This window comes from Delphinus delphis, chromosome 8 (genome assembly GCF_949987515.2).
Source record: "Delphinus delphis chromosome 8, mDelDel1.2, whole genome shotgun sequence".
Taxonomy (NCBI): Eukaryota; Metazoa; Chordata; class Mammalia; order Artiodactyla; family Delphinidae; genus Delphinus; species Delphinus delphis.
In genome coordinates this window covers 55,303,800-55,320,303 of record NC_082690.1, presented here as the reverse complement: position 1 = coordinate 55,320,303, position 16,504 = coordinate 55,303,800, and the positions used below count along the sequence as shown (strand labels likewise).

General features: G+C 35.6%; 1 protein-coding gene across 2 annotated transcripts in view; it reads right to left on the bottom strand.

Annotated features, from left to right (window-relative positions):
- The window catches only part of RSF1 (remodeling and spacing factor 1), a 167,110-nt gene that overhangs the window by 117,095 nt on the left and 33,511 nt on the right, over nucleotides 1–16,504 (bottom strand). For both annotated transcript variants that reach the window (XM_060018209.1, XM_060018208.1), the window contains exon 2: nucleotides 6,957–7,048. In XM_060018209.1, coding sequence (XP_059874192.1) covers nucleotides 6,957–7,013 — 57 coding nt within the window. In that variant the 5' untranslated portion in view covers nucleotides 7,014–7,048. The remainder of the gene's footprint in view (nucleotides 1–6,956; nucleotides 7,049–16,504) is intronic.

Sequence of the window (16,504 nt, the reverse complement as noted above, 5' to 3'; positions counted from 1 at the left end):
TATAATCATGTGACTGTGTTGTTTCTAATGGAATAACAGAAGTAACATATGCAACTTCTGCTTTGCTTATTAAAAGAAAACTGCATGCCCTGAACTTACTTTCTTTCTCCTTTCTGAGGCTGAAGTACATTATACAACACAGGAAAGCAAAATGTCCTAGGGTACAACAGTGAAATGAAAGAAACCTGGGTCTCTGAATAACCTCATGGAACACAACTGTCTCAAGAGTCTAGACCAGTCATTGTTATGATAGAGAGAAATAAACTTATTGCTTTTTTTCTCCCCTTTTTGGCTGCACTGTAGGGCATGCAGAATCTTAGTTCCTCGACCACGGATCAAACCTGTGCCTCCTGCATTGGGAGCTAAGAGTCTTAACCACCGGACCACCTGGGAAGTCCCAAGTTATTGCTTATTTAAACAATTATATTTTGGAATCATTTTGTTACAGAAGTTTAGTCTCTACACTGACACAGATTCACTTTATTTTTTGAGTAAAGATGTTCACTATGTAATTGAGTATACTGGCCTTGGAACTAAGAAGATTCAGGATGAAAATATGACTCACTGGCATACGGGGTTTAAAGCCATGGGAATAAATACGATAATCCAGGGAGAGTGTATGAAATGAGACTAGAGGAGAGTCTAAAACAAAACTCTGTAGTACAAAAACCTTCAGGAGCTTAGATAAAAAGAAAGATCTGGCAAAGGAGACTACTAGGGATAGAAAGAAATCCAGGAAAGTACTGTAGGAAAGAAGGCAAAAGAAGAATGTTTGAAGGAAAGAACATGTAGAGAAACTGGGAAGATATGTAATAAATAGTGTCACTTGAATTTAGTAATAAGCGACACTGTTCAAACGCTTGAACTGAAAAAGAAATTTTATTGGAATGGAATTATGCAGAGGAGGAAATTTTCAATGGACTAAGGAGTGAATGGGAGGTAAAGAAACAGACTAGCAAACAAAGAAAATTATTTCAAGAGTTCTGTAAGATAGATAGCTTCTACGTGGCCCATAATGATCTTCACCTCCTGGTATTCATTCCCCTTATGTCATTCCTTCCCTTGTTCCTTCACCCCACCCGCTTTGGTTATGAGCCAAATCTAGTGATTTCATTCTAACAAATAAAATATGGCAAAGGTGATAGTACGTCATTTCCAAGATCTGGCTACAAAAAGACCATGAGTTCCATCTCAGGCACTCTCACTCACTGGCTCTGTTGCAATATTTTAAGCTGCCTTATGAAAAAGCCATGACAAGGAACCCAATCCTGTCAACAGCTATGTGACTGAGCTTGGAAGTGGATCCTCTTCCAGTTGAGCCTTCAGAGAAAACTGCAAGGCAAGCTGACAGCTTGACTACGTACAGCCTAATGACAGACACTGAGCCAGATTCCTAACACAAAAAAATTATGAGATAATAAATGTTTGATGTTCATTGTTTTAAGCTGCTCAGTTTGGGGGTAAGTTGTCATGAAAGCAATAAATAACTTATATAAAGGGGAAGAAGAGCAGATGGGTGGCAGCTGAAGGGAAATAAAGAGTTAATGGAGAGTTTATAGTTCTTTACTAAAATAGTAGAGACTTTAGCATATCAAAAAAGGATAAGGGAAAAATACACATTTATACGTAAGAGTGTATTTACAGGGCAGCGAAAGTCTTAAAAAACAGGGAAAAAAGGACTGTAAATATACATATGAAGTTAGCAAATCTCTATAAATATCTAAGTAGAAAAATTATTTTTTAATATTGAAGAAGGATATAATATATGTTAAGTAAGGGCAAAAAAAGTCTCAACAAAACTAGAGGGATCAAAATCAAACAAAGTATGTTCTCCTACACAATGGAATGGAATTAGAAATCAAAAACAGGAAAAAATTGGGAAATTCACAAACATGTGGAAACAACACACTACTAAATAACCAACGGGTCAAAAAAGAAATCACAAGGGAAAAGAGAAAATACTTAGAAATGAATGAAAACAAAAGAGAACATACTAATTTATTAAATGTAACTAAGCAGGGATTAGATGCAATAGCTGAAAATGCCTATACTGAAAAAGAGGAATACCTCAAATTAATAACCTAAACTTCCATGTTAGAAAAGAAGAGTAGGGACTTCCCTGGTGGCACAGTGGTTAAGAATCCACCTGCCAATGCTACAGACACAGGTTAGAGCCCTGGTCCGGGAATATCCCATGCCTCAGAGCAACTAAGCTGGTGCGCCACAACTACTGAGCCAGCACTCTAGAGCCTGCGCTCTAGAGCTCGCACTCTAGAGCCCGCGAGCCACAACTACTGAAGCCTACACGCCTAGAGCCCCATGCTCTGCAACAAGAGAAGCCACCGCAATGAGCAGCCCACGCACCACAACGAAGAGTAGCCCCTACTCACTGCAACTACAGAAAGCCTGTACGCAGCAACAAAGACCCAACGTGGCCAAAAATAAATAAAAAATTAATTAAAAAAAAGAAAAACAGAAATTCAATTAAACCAAAAGTTGGTCCTTAAAAAGATAAAATTTTACAAACCTCTAACTAGACTGGCCAGGAAAAAAGAGAACACTAAATCAGTAAAATGAGGAAAGAAAGAAGGAACATTACTACAGACTTTGCAGAACTAAAAAGAATTATAAGTGAATACTATGAACAACTGTATGCCAATAAATTAGATAAGCTAATAAAATGGACAATTTCCTAGAAAGGCACAAACTACTGAACTTGACACAAGAAGAAATACAAATCTGACTAAATCAATGACAATTAAAGAGACTGAATAAACAAAAATTTTCAACAAAGAAAAGCCCAAGTGCACCTGGCTTCCCTGCTAAATTCTAATAAATACCTCACAAACACTTGCAAAAAAAACAAAAGCAGAGGAAACACTTCTCAATTCAACATAAGAGGCCAGCATTACCGAGATAGCAAAACCAGACAAAGACACCTCAAGAAAAAAAAAAAAAAATACGGATATCCCTTATGAACATAGGCACAAAAATCCTCAAAAATAAATTAACAAACCAAATCTAGCAACAGATAAAAATGATTATGGACCATGACCAAGTGGGATTGGTTACAGGATTGCAAGGTTTCAACATATGAAAATTAATCAATGTAATATACCACATTAATAGAATAAAGGACAAAATTTGTGTGGTTAACTCAATAGATGCAGAAAAAACATCTGACAAAATCCAACAGCTTTCATGATAAAAACACTAAACAAACTAGGAAAAGAAGAGAATTTCCTCAACCTGATAAAGGACATCAATGAAAAACCCTCAAATAACACCATACTAAAAGCTGAAAGGCTGAAAACTTTCCCCCTAGGATCAGGAACATGACAAGGATGTCTGCTCTCACCATTTCTATTCAACAGTGTACCAGAGGTTCCAGCAAAGCAATTATGCAAGAAAAAGAAATAAAGCGTATCCAGATTGAAAAGGGGGAAGTAAGCCTATCTATGTTTGCAGATGACATAATCTTGTATATAGAAAATCTTAAGAATTCACAAAAAAAGCTATTTGAGCTAATAATGAGTTTGGCAAAGTTGCAACATACAAGATCAACATACAATCATTAGTCATATTTCTACACAATAGCAGTGAATGATATGAAAATGAAATTAAGAAAATTCCATTTACAATACCCTCAAAAACAGCAAAATGCTAAGGAATAAATTGAACAAAAGTATAAGACTGGAGTCAGAAAACTGTAAAACATTTTTGAAAGGAATTAAAGACCTACATATTTTGAAAGACATCCTATTTTCATGGATCAGAAAACTTACTACTGTTAAGAAGCCAATACTCCCCAAATCTATCTATAGATTATATACAATCCCTATGCAAATCCTAACTGGCATTTTTGCAGATACTGATAAGCTGATCCTCAAACTCATAAGGAAATGAAAGTGATGCAGAACAGCCAAAACAATTTTGGAAAAGATGAACAATTTCAAAATTTACCACAAAGTTGCAGTAATCAAGACTATATGGTACCAGCATAAATAACAACATGTAAGTCAACAGAATGAAAACTTCAGAAATAAACTCTCACATTTACGGTCAACTGACTTTCTACAAGGATGTCAAGGCAATCCAGTGAGGGAAAGAATGTTTTTTACAAATGGTAACAGAACAAATGTATATCTATGTGCAAAGAATATAGTTGGACTCCTATCTGAGAGTATATTCAAAAATTAAATGGGTTATAGATCTAAATTTAAGAACTAAAACTACAAACTCTTAAAACAAAATATAGAATTAAATCTTCATGACCTGGCTTGGGCAACAGTTTCTTATATATGACACCAAAGCACTAGCCACATTAGAAAAATATTGGACTTAATCAAAATGAAAACTTCCATGCATCAAAAGATATTACACAGAAACTGAAAAGACAACACACATAATGGGAGAAAATATTTGCAAACCATATATCTGGTAAGGGTCTAGTATGCAGAATATATAAAAAAAACTTTAAAAACTCAAAAACAAGAAGACAACCAATTAAAAAATGGACAAGGATGTGAATAGACATTTTTCCAAAGAAGATACACACAAAGTCCAACAAGCCCATGAAAAGAAGGTTCAACATCCTTTAATCATAAGGAAAATGTAAATCAAAACCATAATGAGATAGTACTTCATCCCCACTGGGAGGGCTAAAATCAATCAGTCAATAATAAGTGTTGGTAAGGTGGGATGTGGAAAAGTTGGAACCCTCATAGGTTCCTAGGGAAAAACGTTGGAGCTGTTTTGGAACAGTCTGGCAGTTCCTCAAAAAATTAAACAAAGAATTACCATATAACCCAGCAATTCTACCCTAGATATATACTCAAAAAACTGAATCACCTGTCTACCCAAAAATCTGTACACAAATGTTCATAGCAGTACTATTTATAATAGCCAAAAGGTAGAAACAAGGCAAATATTATAAACTGATAAGCAGATTAAATGTAATATTATCCACACAATGGAATATTATTCAAGCATAAAAACAAACAAAGTTCTGATACATGCTACAACACAGATGAACCTTGAAAACATTTTGCTAAGTGAAAGAAGCCAGACACAAAGGCTACTACAGATTCTGATTCCATTTATATGAAACCTCCATAATAGGCAAATTCACAGAGTCAGAAAACAGATCAGTGGTTGCTAAGGACTGGGGGAAAGGGGAAGTAATTGCTAATGGGTATGAGGTTTCTTCTGGGGCGATGAAGATGTTCTGGTTTGGATACTGGTGATGGTTGCACAACCTTGTGAATATACTAAAAACACTGAATTGTACACTTTCAAAGGGCAAATTTTATGTTATGTGAATGTATCTCAGTTCAAAAAAATTGAGCTAGAACCTGCAGTTATGACCATAAAACTAAAGGGGTTTATAAAATCATCTTGTCCCAATTACCACATTTTATGAAGAAACTGAGATACAAGGGGGCAAAAGGAGATTATCCGTGGACCCAAATTTTGTTAACAGTAGAGTTGAGATTAGTATACAAGATATTTCTACCTCAGTTCTCAGAACATATACAAAACAAACCAACCCACTTTAATAAACAGATTTACAAACAACTACACCCTTTAAAATGTTATGTTAAAAACTACTGTCCTGAAATTCTAGCACCTCTTTTTAAGGTCCAGACCTAGATTGTTAATAAATATTTTGTTAAAGGCAAAGCAGCAACTTCACTGGTATCCACCCCCTGCCCCACTGGTATGTTTAAAAGGACTTTAAACAGTTAAAACTTTGCTCATTTATTATCCACAGTTTAATATAGTTCAGAGATTTAATTAAATATTAGTTAATCAAGGCTTTTAGAAAATCACACAGCATCAAATTTTTGAAATGCTGAGCCAACTTTCCAGGGCTTCAAACTTGTGCAAAAGTATTGAAATATATCTCATCTCATATTGGGCTTTTCAAAAGTTAAGACACTCCTACCACTTGCTGAGCGTTCAGGTCTATGCCTCCTCTCCCTGAATCTGGGGAGAACTGTGGTTGCTTCAACCAACAGAGTACAGTGAAAGTGACCTTTTCCAAATTCCCAACCCAGAGAGTCACTGAGCTGATTAAAATGATTATTGTTTTATGTCACTTAATTTAGAGTGGTGTGTTACACAGCAAAGATAACTGAAACAGCACATGTGATTTTTTATGATAAGAACAAGCAACTCCTGTTCCCTGATGGTTCCTCTTTTCATAGCACTCTACAATCATATGCACACGCCTGCAAAAGCAGTATGAAAATATATGTATACATAAACATACACTTTTAAAAAGACGATAAGAAAATTACAGGTTTCCAATCGCCTAAAAATGTAACCTAATATTCTAGTATGTTAGAGTTCAAAATATCACCCCCCTCCCTCACAAAATTGTGTGGATCTCAAAAGTTTGGATGCAATTCCATCCAGACAATTTTCCTGAATGGTCGTGCCCTTAATAGGGTTTATCCTAAAGCAATCATTTTCTGATTACCCAAGTTGTTCTCATTAAGGATAGGTTTGGCCTATTGTTAACTTAGAAGCCTTCCATACTGACCTAAAGGTCTTTGGACATTTTACTTTTTAAGTAAAAGACAAATTTTGGCTCTGTCTACACATACTATGTGATCTCAAAGAAAAATGACAACTTTGTTGGGCCTCATCTATAGCTTAATTGAGTTGATCAGGACGATTTTAAGAAATCATGAAAGAAACAGAGAAAACATGAAAAAGTCCTGAGCACAGTGTTTGACACAAAAGATAACACCTCTGAAATCTAACTTTGGGACTCTAGACTATTGCTTAGTAGCTGCAAAAAAGAATCACATACCTGTAGTAATCATATAGATTTCTGAGTCATATTTTACAACTTTTAGGAGACCATTTTAAAAATCAGAGCATATTATGCAACATAACATCGATTTATGCTAGATAGAATATAGAGAAGGTGATTTACAAATATTTACCTTGATCAAATATTTTTCCCATCTATCTGCTGTAACAGATTTGCCAATCTTCCTCATCAACTTCAAATGGAGCTCCACCAATTCTTTAGGTACTTAAAAGGAAGAAAAAATACTGTTAGCCAGCAAAATAAAACATTTGTAAACATTTAGGATCATAAAAAAAGAACTTTCTTCAATGCTGAATACTTTTTCAAAATTGATGTTGATTTAGTTATCTTTTAGAACTCTGAATCAGAAAAGACTAAACTAGGGCAAGAAATAACTGAAAACTACTTTTTAAAACATGAACAAGAATATTCATGTTTTCTTTCAAAACATCAACAATTAAGAGTGAACTCTAATGTAAACTGCAGACTTTTGGGTGATAACAATGTGTCAATGTAGGTTCATCAATTTCAACGAATGTACCATAGTAGTGTGGGATGTGGACAGTGAGAGAGGTTGTACATGTGCGGAGGAAGAGGGTATATGTGAACTCTCTCTACTTTGTGCTCAATTTTTTTTGTGAATCTAAAACTGCTCTAAAAAATAAAGTCTATAAAAAATACCATAAAGTAAAATCACTTAACTATACAACTAAAATTTCTACTGTGTTTCTCATACCACATATTTGGTTTCTTGACTGAGATTGCAGACCAAGACACAGATTCACAGAATCAGAAAGGAATCAACAAATATAAATTCCAAATTGACAGATATCTCAGAAATAGAGTCTGATTGGTTTTCAAGCTGTTGAAGAAAACTACTCTTCTGACCCATCCCTTATCTAATGTGCTAAACTCCTCTATAGCATCCCTATAAATCTCTGCTTGACAAACTACAGGGACAGAAAATTTACTTAACCTTCCAAAATTCTAATTATTAGAAAGTTACCCTTACACAAAGTAAAAAATCTGCCTCCCTACACCTTCCTCCCATTTCTTGCTCTTATTCTCTAGTTTCAAAGAAAATACTTTCAATTCCTCTTTTATTGGAAACTTCAAATATTTGAACACAGCTGTATCTTCCCTCAAGTTTTCTCTTCCAACTGTAAACAACCAGAGTTCCTCCAAATATCCCCTGGACATCATCTGATTATATGGTATAACTGTATTAATTAGACCTGAGGGAAATAAAGGACACACACATTTAGCAATTCCCAAATACCAAATACTGCTAGTAACCTAAGAGAAATTACATTTATACTATCTAAAAAGTTTCCCTAATCAAATACATTAGGGAAATATATATTTATTTTTACCACAGAACTTCTCGAAGTCTTAATTGATTAGTCTTATATAAACAGTCTTATATCCCTATCTTGGATATAATCTGCAGCATTCCCTAATATATTTGATCATGGAATCTTTTTCTGTGAAACACACAATACCTTGTAGTATACAAGTGCTCTGAAGTACAGGTTGCAAAGTGATGGACTAATTTTTTTCATTCATTCTTTCAGATTCTTTATGCTCCAGTAAAGCCACTTCTAACTTGAAATGACCCTGAAGCATAAAAACATTTCACTATTCAACAAATTTCTGTGGGTCCACTATTAGTAAGCAAGAAATAGTCTCTACCTTTAATGAGCCTACTTAAGGGAGTCTTCTCTGGGGTGGGCGGGTGGGGAGGTAAATGGTGGGTGAGTTGGAGGTAAAGGAAAGAAGCAGGGGAGGGATGATTACAGATGAGTAAACAGACAATCAAACTAAGCCAAGACCAGAATACACAGGATTGAGGGTGGAGTGGAGAAAAGGGGGAAAAGGACACTGCTTATGAAAGTAACAAATACAAAAGGCTGAAAAACAAAGTGAGCATGGAAGTGGAAGCACTCAGAAAAGGGGTACGATCATGAAGAATCTTATAAGAACAGGCTACAAAGTTTACATTTTATTAAAAAGTTTAAGTGAGAGTGCTCTATAATTTAGAAAGATCTCAAAAACTGAACTGTAGGAAAACAGATAGCTTTTATTTGCTTATTTGTTTTAGGAGGTGGTGTGCAGGGTAGAGACGATATAAATTCAGGAAAATATCAATCCAGAAAGATGGGAGTAACCTGAAGGCAGAGGTGGTACCAAGAGAAGTGGGGGGATTTGAGATATGTTTAGGAAACAAATAATAAAACTTAGGGACTGGCTGACTGAGCAAAGGGAAAGCATCAAGAAAAACTGAGGCACTGAATTAGGCAACTGAGTAGATGCCAATGACAATACATCAGGAAGAAAAAGACGTGGGCTCAATTCTCAGCTCTACTACTTAAGACAAGGAGACCATGATTCTGGTCAAGTTCTTTAAACAATGACTCTCAAATTCCTCGTCTGTAATAAAGGGTTGAACTGGCTATCTTACAGTTTTAAAAACAGGAAACATTATACAGGGCTTCCCTGGTGGCGCAGTGGTTAAGAATCCACCTGCCAATGCAGGGGACACAGGTTCGAGCCCTGGTCCGGGAAGATCCCACATGCCGTAGAGCAACTAAGCCCATGTGCCACAACTACTGATCCTATGCTCTACAGCCCACAAGCCACAACTACTGAGCCCACATGCTACAACTACTGAAGCCCGCGTGCCTAGAGCCCCTGCTCCACAACAAGAAAAGCCACCGCAATGAGAACCCTGCACACCACAACGAAGAGTAGCCCCTGCTTGCCACAACTAGAGAAAGCCCGCGCGCAGCAACAAAGACCCAATGCAGCCAAAAATATATAAATTAATAATAATTAAAAAAAGAAAACATTATACAAAGCTAAAATACCTTTATTTTCACTTCTGTCATGACATTTGGGGAACCAAGGTCAGTTTCAATTTCTTTTTCCTTTTCCCCAAACATAGTAGTCTTAATGATTCTACCTTTCTACATCTCAAACCTGCTCCCTATCTCCCCCAATTTCTCTATGATATCATTGCACCTTCTCACTTCAGAAAAACAGGTATGGATACTCTCCTGTAACCAAAGCAATCTTTAAAAAAAAAAATACTGCTTTCATGTCACTTCCCAGTTCATAAATATCTTTGATGGCTCCTAGATACTTATATAAACTCATCTAGATTTCTTACCCTAGCCAAAGAGTCCCAATATTCAATTTCAACCTAACTCTCCAATCCTTCCCTCTTACTTCTGCACTGAAATGCTTGATTCAAGTCATTCTGGCCTGTTCACTATCCACTAAGCATACCCAGCCTACAACCTATCTGGGCTTTTATTCAAGCGCTCCAGTTTACTGTTTTCTGCCACTTGAATCATATTCATCTTTTAATGTTGGGTCAATAAAAGCCCTAAAAGTCTCTGGGATACCTTTCCAATGATTCCAGCAACATCTTTTTCCTGGGAATGTCCACAGTATTCATATTATCTATATCACTCATTTATCAGGTAAAAGCTCTGCACCTGTGTTTTATGCATATCCTCCACATCACAGACAAATGAAACCACAAAAAGTTTTGATGCAATTGGTACTATTTTTAAAAATCCAAGAGGACAAAAGTAAATATATGCAAAAAATGTTTTTCATCCCACTTCGCAAAAATAGTCATTCTTGATTTAGGCATGTAGAAGTAGATTTCTTTATTAAAGCATTGGCTGTTACACAGTACTATCCAATAAAAATATAAAATGAGCCACATAATTTCAAATTTTCTATTAGTTCATTCATAAAAGTAAAAAAAAAACAGGTCAAAATTAATTTTAACAATTTATGTTATGTAGCACTATATAGCTCAATGTTATTTCAACATACTATCAGCATTTAAAATTTCAGACTTTTACTTGACATTTTACTTATTTTTTTAATTTATAACTCAATTAAAATTATACATCATTGACATATCACAGTATTACTTTCAGGTGTACAACATAATGATTTAATATTTGTATACACTTCAAAATGATCACAATAAGTCTAGTTACACCCACCACCATACATAGTTACAAATTGTTTTTCTTATGAGAACTTTTAAGATCTCCTTGCTTAGCAACTTTCAAATATGCAGTACACTATTATTTTTTTTTCTTTTTTTTTTTAGTACACTATTATTAACTGTAGTCACCATTCTGTATATTACCTCCCCATGACTTATTTATTTTATAACTGAAAGTTTGTACCTTTCGACCGTCTTCAACCATTGTACACTTTTGGGGTGATACCTAGTATTCAAAACATATCATTTTACCCTTACAGCATATCTCAATTCACCCTAGCCATATTTCAAGTGCTCAAGGGCCACATATGGCTACTGGCTACTGTACTGGATCACACAGAGCTAGCACGTTTAAACCTAAAATTTAGAACTCACAATTTACTAACAATTTACTTAATTTTTTTTTTTTTTTTTTTTGGTGATACAACTGACATATAACACTATCTTTAGTTTCAGGTGTACAACATAATGACTTGATATTTGTAAATACTGCAAAATGATCACCACAATATGTCTAGTTAACATCCAATTTACTTATATTTTTTTGTTACAAATAGAACTGACAGGCTAATAACCTTATGGACACTTGTAGCTCTTAATATTTTGCCAGTCAATAAGAAGCAGACAAAAACTTCAATAGAAAAGTTAAATTGAAAATATTATAATTCCCATACTTTGCATTCTCTAAACAGTGCAGTCTATATCTGCACTTTTCAAAACAGCAGCCATTAGCTCCATGTGACTATTTAGCACTTGATATGTGGCTAATAAAACTAAGGAATTAGACTGTTAATTTTACTTATTTTTAATTAACTTAAATAGCCACATGTGGTAAGTGGCTAGGGTTTGGGGCAGTGCAGCTATAAAATATCAATCATATTTTTTAAACACATGATCATTTTCTATAACACGCACTGACGATCTATAAATTCACTTATTTATCACCTGGAACATTTCCTAAATAATTTCATTTTGAGAACATTAGGTAATTATTAACTTCCTTCTAAGAATTATCTATTAACCAATTTCATGTCATTCTGAAAAATACAGGTTTTGTCCCAACTGAACCAAGATCTCTACCTTTTCACATGACAGATTTGATATATAACCTTTAACAGACACGTTTCTTTCACAAGGCCTCAAGAAGGTGAAAGGTTCTGAAGCAGAAGAAAAGGTCAGGTGCTGTGTGAATTCATGAAGGGCCTGCCAAAATGATGCAGGTATGAAACAGCAGTAAGTGGTTAGGATCCCAGAATGTATTACTGATCCAATCACCCAAAGATGTTCTATAGTTATGTTTTTCTAAGCATCTTTCCAGCACCAAGCCTTAAGAATGCTGCTGCTTCTGAAATTCTAGTTTTATTATGTACAATTCTCTTTTTAATGGCAGAAATTTACAGCTGGTCATAATAACTAAATTACGTAATTCCTCTCATTTCTCATTGAAGTCTTTTACTTAAACTTCCTCTACGGTTGTAAGCAGCGATACACTTAGAGTCACAACACAGTTGATTTTATGTAGGCCATTGATAAAAGAACACTGATTTCAGATACAGGGATTTAAGTATAAGCTTACAAAAAGATTTTACTTACTGCCAGTTTCTACAAACTCTGTTGGGGGAGCACAGTTTTAACCATAATGACACTGGTCCCACAGTCCACTTGATCCTTGAAGTAACTATTATGTTTTTATATACCTTATCTGCAAAAAGTTCATTTAATCAATCATCTTAAAGTTTTCAGAAAAGCAAGAAAAAAAAGAAGTCTCAAGACTATGAACTAAAACTTTGGTCATTATCTGAAAAGCTACAGTTTATAGATGCGAGATGCCAGGTAAGTGTAATATAAATCACTAAGCTCAGCTTTCCATTATTACCATAATGGAAAAAAAAAAATCCAAGAATAGTTGTTATGTAAGCAGGCAAACCAAGGGGTTTCTAATGCTCCATTTAGGTTTTGGGTTTCATTTAGAATCATACTGCTGTTCCCATATAGGTAAAGAAACACACCAAACATGGCTCAGATTATTTCAGAACCAAAGCCGTGAAAACATCTCTGCTACAAAGAAAGTAATCAGTGTACTACTATAAACATCAGTATGGCTGGAGGCTCGAATAACCAGCATTCAGCACCTCTTCCTGAAGGAGAAGGTAGATGTTTATGGGTAGGAAAGACCTCTAGGTAAGATGATGTGAGCCACCCTCACATCAGTCAGTCTTTAAAGGGTTACTCTTTCCTTATATGTACTTGAAAAACAGCATCCTGGCAGAGGGAATCCGAGGTACTTGAGGCAATGGCTTCCAATAACATACACCTCCAACTCTAATCAGATAATTCTATTTCCCTTCTCTCTTTTCTCTCTACTCAATTTAATAATCATGGGAGGGGTGGGGGGATGGGTAGGGAAGGAAGGAAAGAGAGACCCAAAACAAATTTTAAAAGAAAGAAATAATGATATCTTGGTATTTAAGGAAGAGGAGGGATTTTTTTCCCTCAACATCTTTTCCTCCAATTATTTTAAATCTAGTGAAAGGTTGAAAGACTAGTACACCTGTCACCTAAATGCACCAACTGCTAACATTTTAGGTAAACATTTTTACACAGGATAAAACCATCAGCGAAAGGCTCTCTAATAAAAAAAAGAATGAAAAGCAGCAGCCAACCAAACCAAGGAAGGGAAGAACATGCCAGGCACAAGGAAATGCCTGTAGAGAAGACCTGAGGCAGATAAAAGCTTCCAGTGTGGCAGGAAAGAGAAAATGGTAAAAGATGCCACTGAAGAAGTAAGCAAAGGTCATATCTTATAAAGCCTTGAGGTCCGTGTAAAGAGTTTTGATTATATTTTGAGTGTAATGAGAAATCAAGGGAGGAATTTAGGAAAGTTTCCTGATCTAAGTTTTTAAAAGATCATTCTTTGTCTAGGCTCTGCTTCATAATAACCTAAGCAGCAGAGGACAGATGGAGTTACAGATGAAACAAAATTACAAAATTTCACTGAATCTAGGTGATGAGCATGTGAAACTGCATTATACAGCTTTCTAACTTTGTATAAGTGGGGAATACAACTAGACTAACTAGGAGGCTAGTGCCATACTTCAGGCAAGAGATAATGATGGCTTGGACGAAGGTGGCAGCAGTGGAGATTTAGAGAAGTACCCTCAAGGAAAACTGCAAAATCTAGGAAATTTCAAAATTTCTAAAATATTTTCTAACAAGCACCTTCACCAATCTCAATCTGAGAAAGTAACTACTATATATCTGTCTTCTATGTGATTCCTATTGATTTGTTCATTTTTAAAAGCAGAAACCACAACTTTTTGTTTGATTAGTCATGATTCAGAAAGACAACATATACACACAGACATTTAATAATAAAGTTAAATAAATTTATGTGTACCATGTCTTATTTCTCATACTCTTCATCATTTCAAATGTTCATACTGCACTTAAAAGCCTGCACTTAATATTTCAACTAAGTATTCTTTTTTTTTTTTTTTTTTTTTTTTGCGGCACACGGGCCTCTTACTGTTGCAGTCTCTCCCGTTGCGGAGCACAGGCTCCAGACGGGCAGACTCAGCGGCCATGGCTCACGGGCCCAGCCGCTCCGTGGCATGTGGGATCCTCCCAGACCGGGGCACAAACCCATGTCCCCTGCATTGGCAGGTGGACTCTCAACCACTGCGCCACCAGGGAAGCCCAACTAAGTATTCTTTAAAACTGCGTTACATGTATATTATGAAAAGCACTAGAAAGAGTCAAGAGAAAGAGGTGCAAACCTCAATTTTCTCATCCATAAATGGAGTTGTACCAGATGATCTAAAGTCTTCCAGCTCTAATATTCAATGTCCAAGTCTAAGTATTGAGGCAGGTATTTATTTGCCTTAGAATAACACAGCAGTCGTCATAGGATTTAGCATTTTTGAACTGAAAGCACACTCTCTGATAAACTAGAAAACTTAGCAACTAAGATGTGATGTCAATTGCTCAAGGTCGAAGAGAGCCCAAGCAAGATCCCAGACCTCTGGCCTTCCAATCCAAGGCTCTTCCTAATGTTTCTTAAAGTACCAAATGGATGGAGGAATAGTTCAGAAGACCTGACTTATGAATCAAGCCACCCTTTCGGCATAGCTCAGTATCTGGGTTTTTATCTTTTACCTTGGGTTGTTCCTGCCTATGCACTCTGAGGCATTAACCATTTCTGAAATGTAATCCAGCTTTCTGTAACAACAGAAAGACTGCTACTCCTCCTCCCAATCCATTCTTTCTTTCTTCCTTCAACAGCTTTATTGAAAAGTAATTTACATACCATACACTTCATCCTTTTAAAGTACACAAATCAATGGGTTTTGGTATGTTTTATGATTAATGTTTAAATTGTGGTAAAATACAAATAACATAAAATTTGTCATCTTAACCATTTTAAGTGTAAAATTCAGTGGCATTAATAACATTCACAAAGTTGTGCAACCATGACTGCTGTTGCTGTTTTCCTATCCGTTTCCATAGTTAAAAGTTTTGAAACAGTCACTTCACTTCCAAATTGCTTTCTGGAAAATTTACAATTATAAAAGTAAAGTCCACTACAGTATATATTCTCCGTGGGAGCAATACTGCACCCAAGAGGGCAAAAACTGATCCTTGAGGAGGGCAAAAAATCTCAGATATGGTTTACAGTTCTCAGCAACTTAACCCTACCTGACAAAATCTTACCCCTTAGTATTTAAATTCTCTTGCTAGGGAAAAATTAATTTTAAATTAAAGTTTTCTCTTTAGGAGTGTGATCATGGGAAAAAAGAAAAAAAAAAGGTTGAGAAACACTGTGCTTTAGAATTCAAAAGCAAACACTGTTACTCAAAATGTAAAGCACCATCTTTAGACAATGCTCAACCTGCGAAAGAGGCTGTATCCACTGAAACCAAAGCCAAGCTGCAAACTGCCTTGCTACCCCATAAGAACTGAGTTTATCCATAATGTTAAACACAATAATGGGAAAAATTATGTTACAATTTTAATATTTAAATAAAGCAGAAAACCAAGCATGCTAGCTAAAAAATTGTTTTAAATTTATCCCCAATACTGATAATTAAGAGAGAGTAAGAATTAAGTATAAAACAGGAAAAGAGAAAGAAAATAAAGGTAGGCTCTTTGACATCATATAGTCTTAACTACCTTTACAGTCTCACTTTGTAATTACCTATCATCTATCTCCTCTTCTTCCTCTCTGCCACCCTTAGATGTAAGCTCCAAGGTAAGGGTCAGATCTATCTGCCTTTTTCATTGTTGTATTCCCTCCACCAAGCACAGTTCCTGGCTCATTCAACTATTTGATGAACTAGAATGGGACAAGAAAATAAAGGACAAGGAAAGCAACAGGGAGAGATGGAGTGAGGAAATTTTAAAAGTTCTCAGACAGCTAGAAAAAAAGAAAGTTCCTTTAGGTGTGAAAGAAAAATTATCTGAAAAGTATGTAGGAAAGTGATGAGGGAGATGAGATGAAAAAGATGGCAAAAGTGGCTTTAGAATTTCAGTTCACTGTGTGAGCCATCTGGTGACAGCACTAACCCAAAACAACTTATTGGCAGGGTTTTATTTCCCCTTTTCTCTCCCTTTTGAGGAAAGGGATGGAAGATGTGAATGCTCCCATGGACATT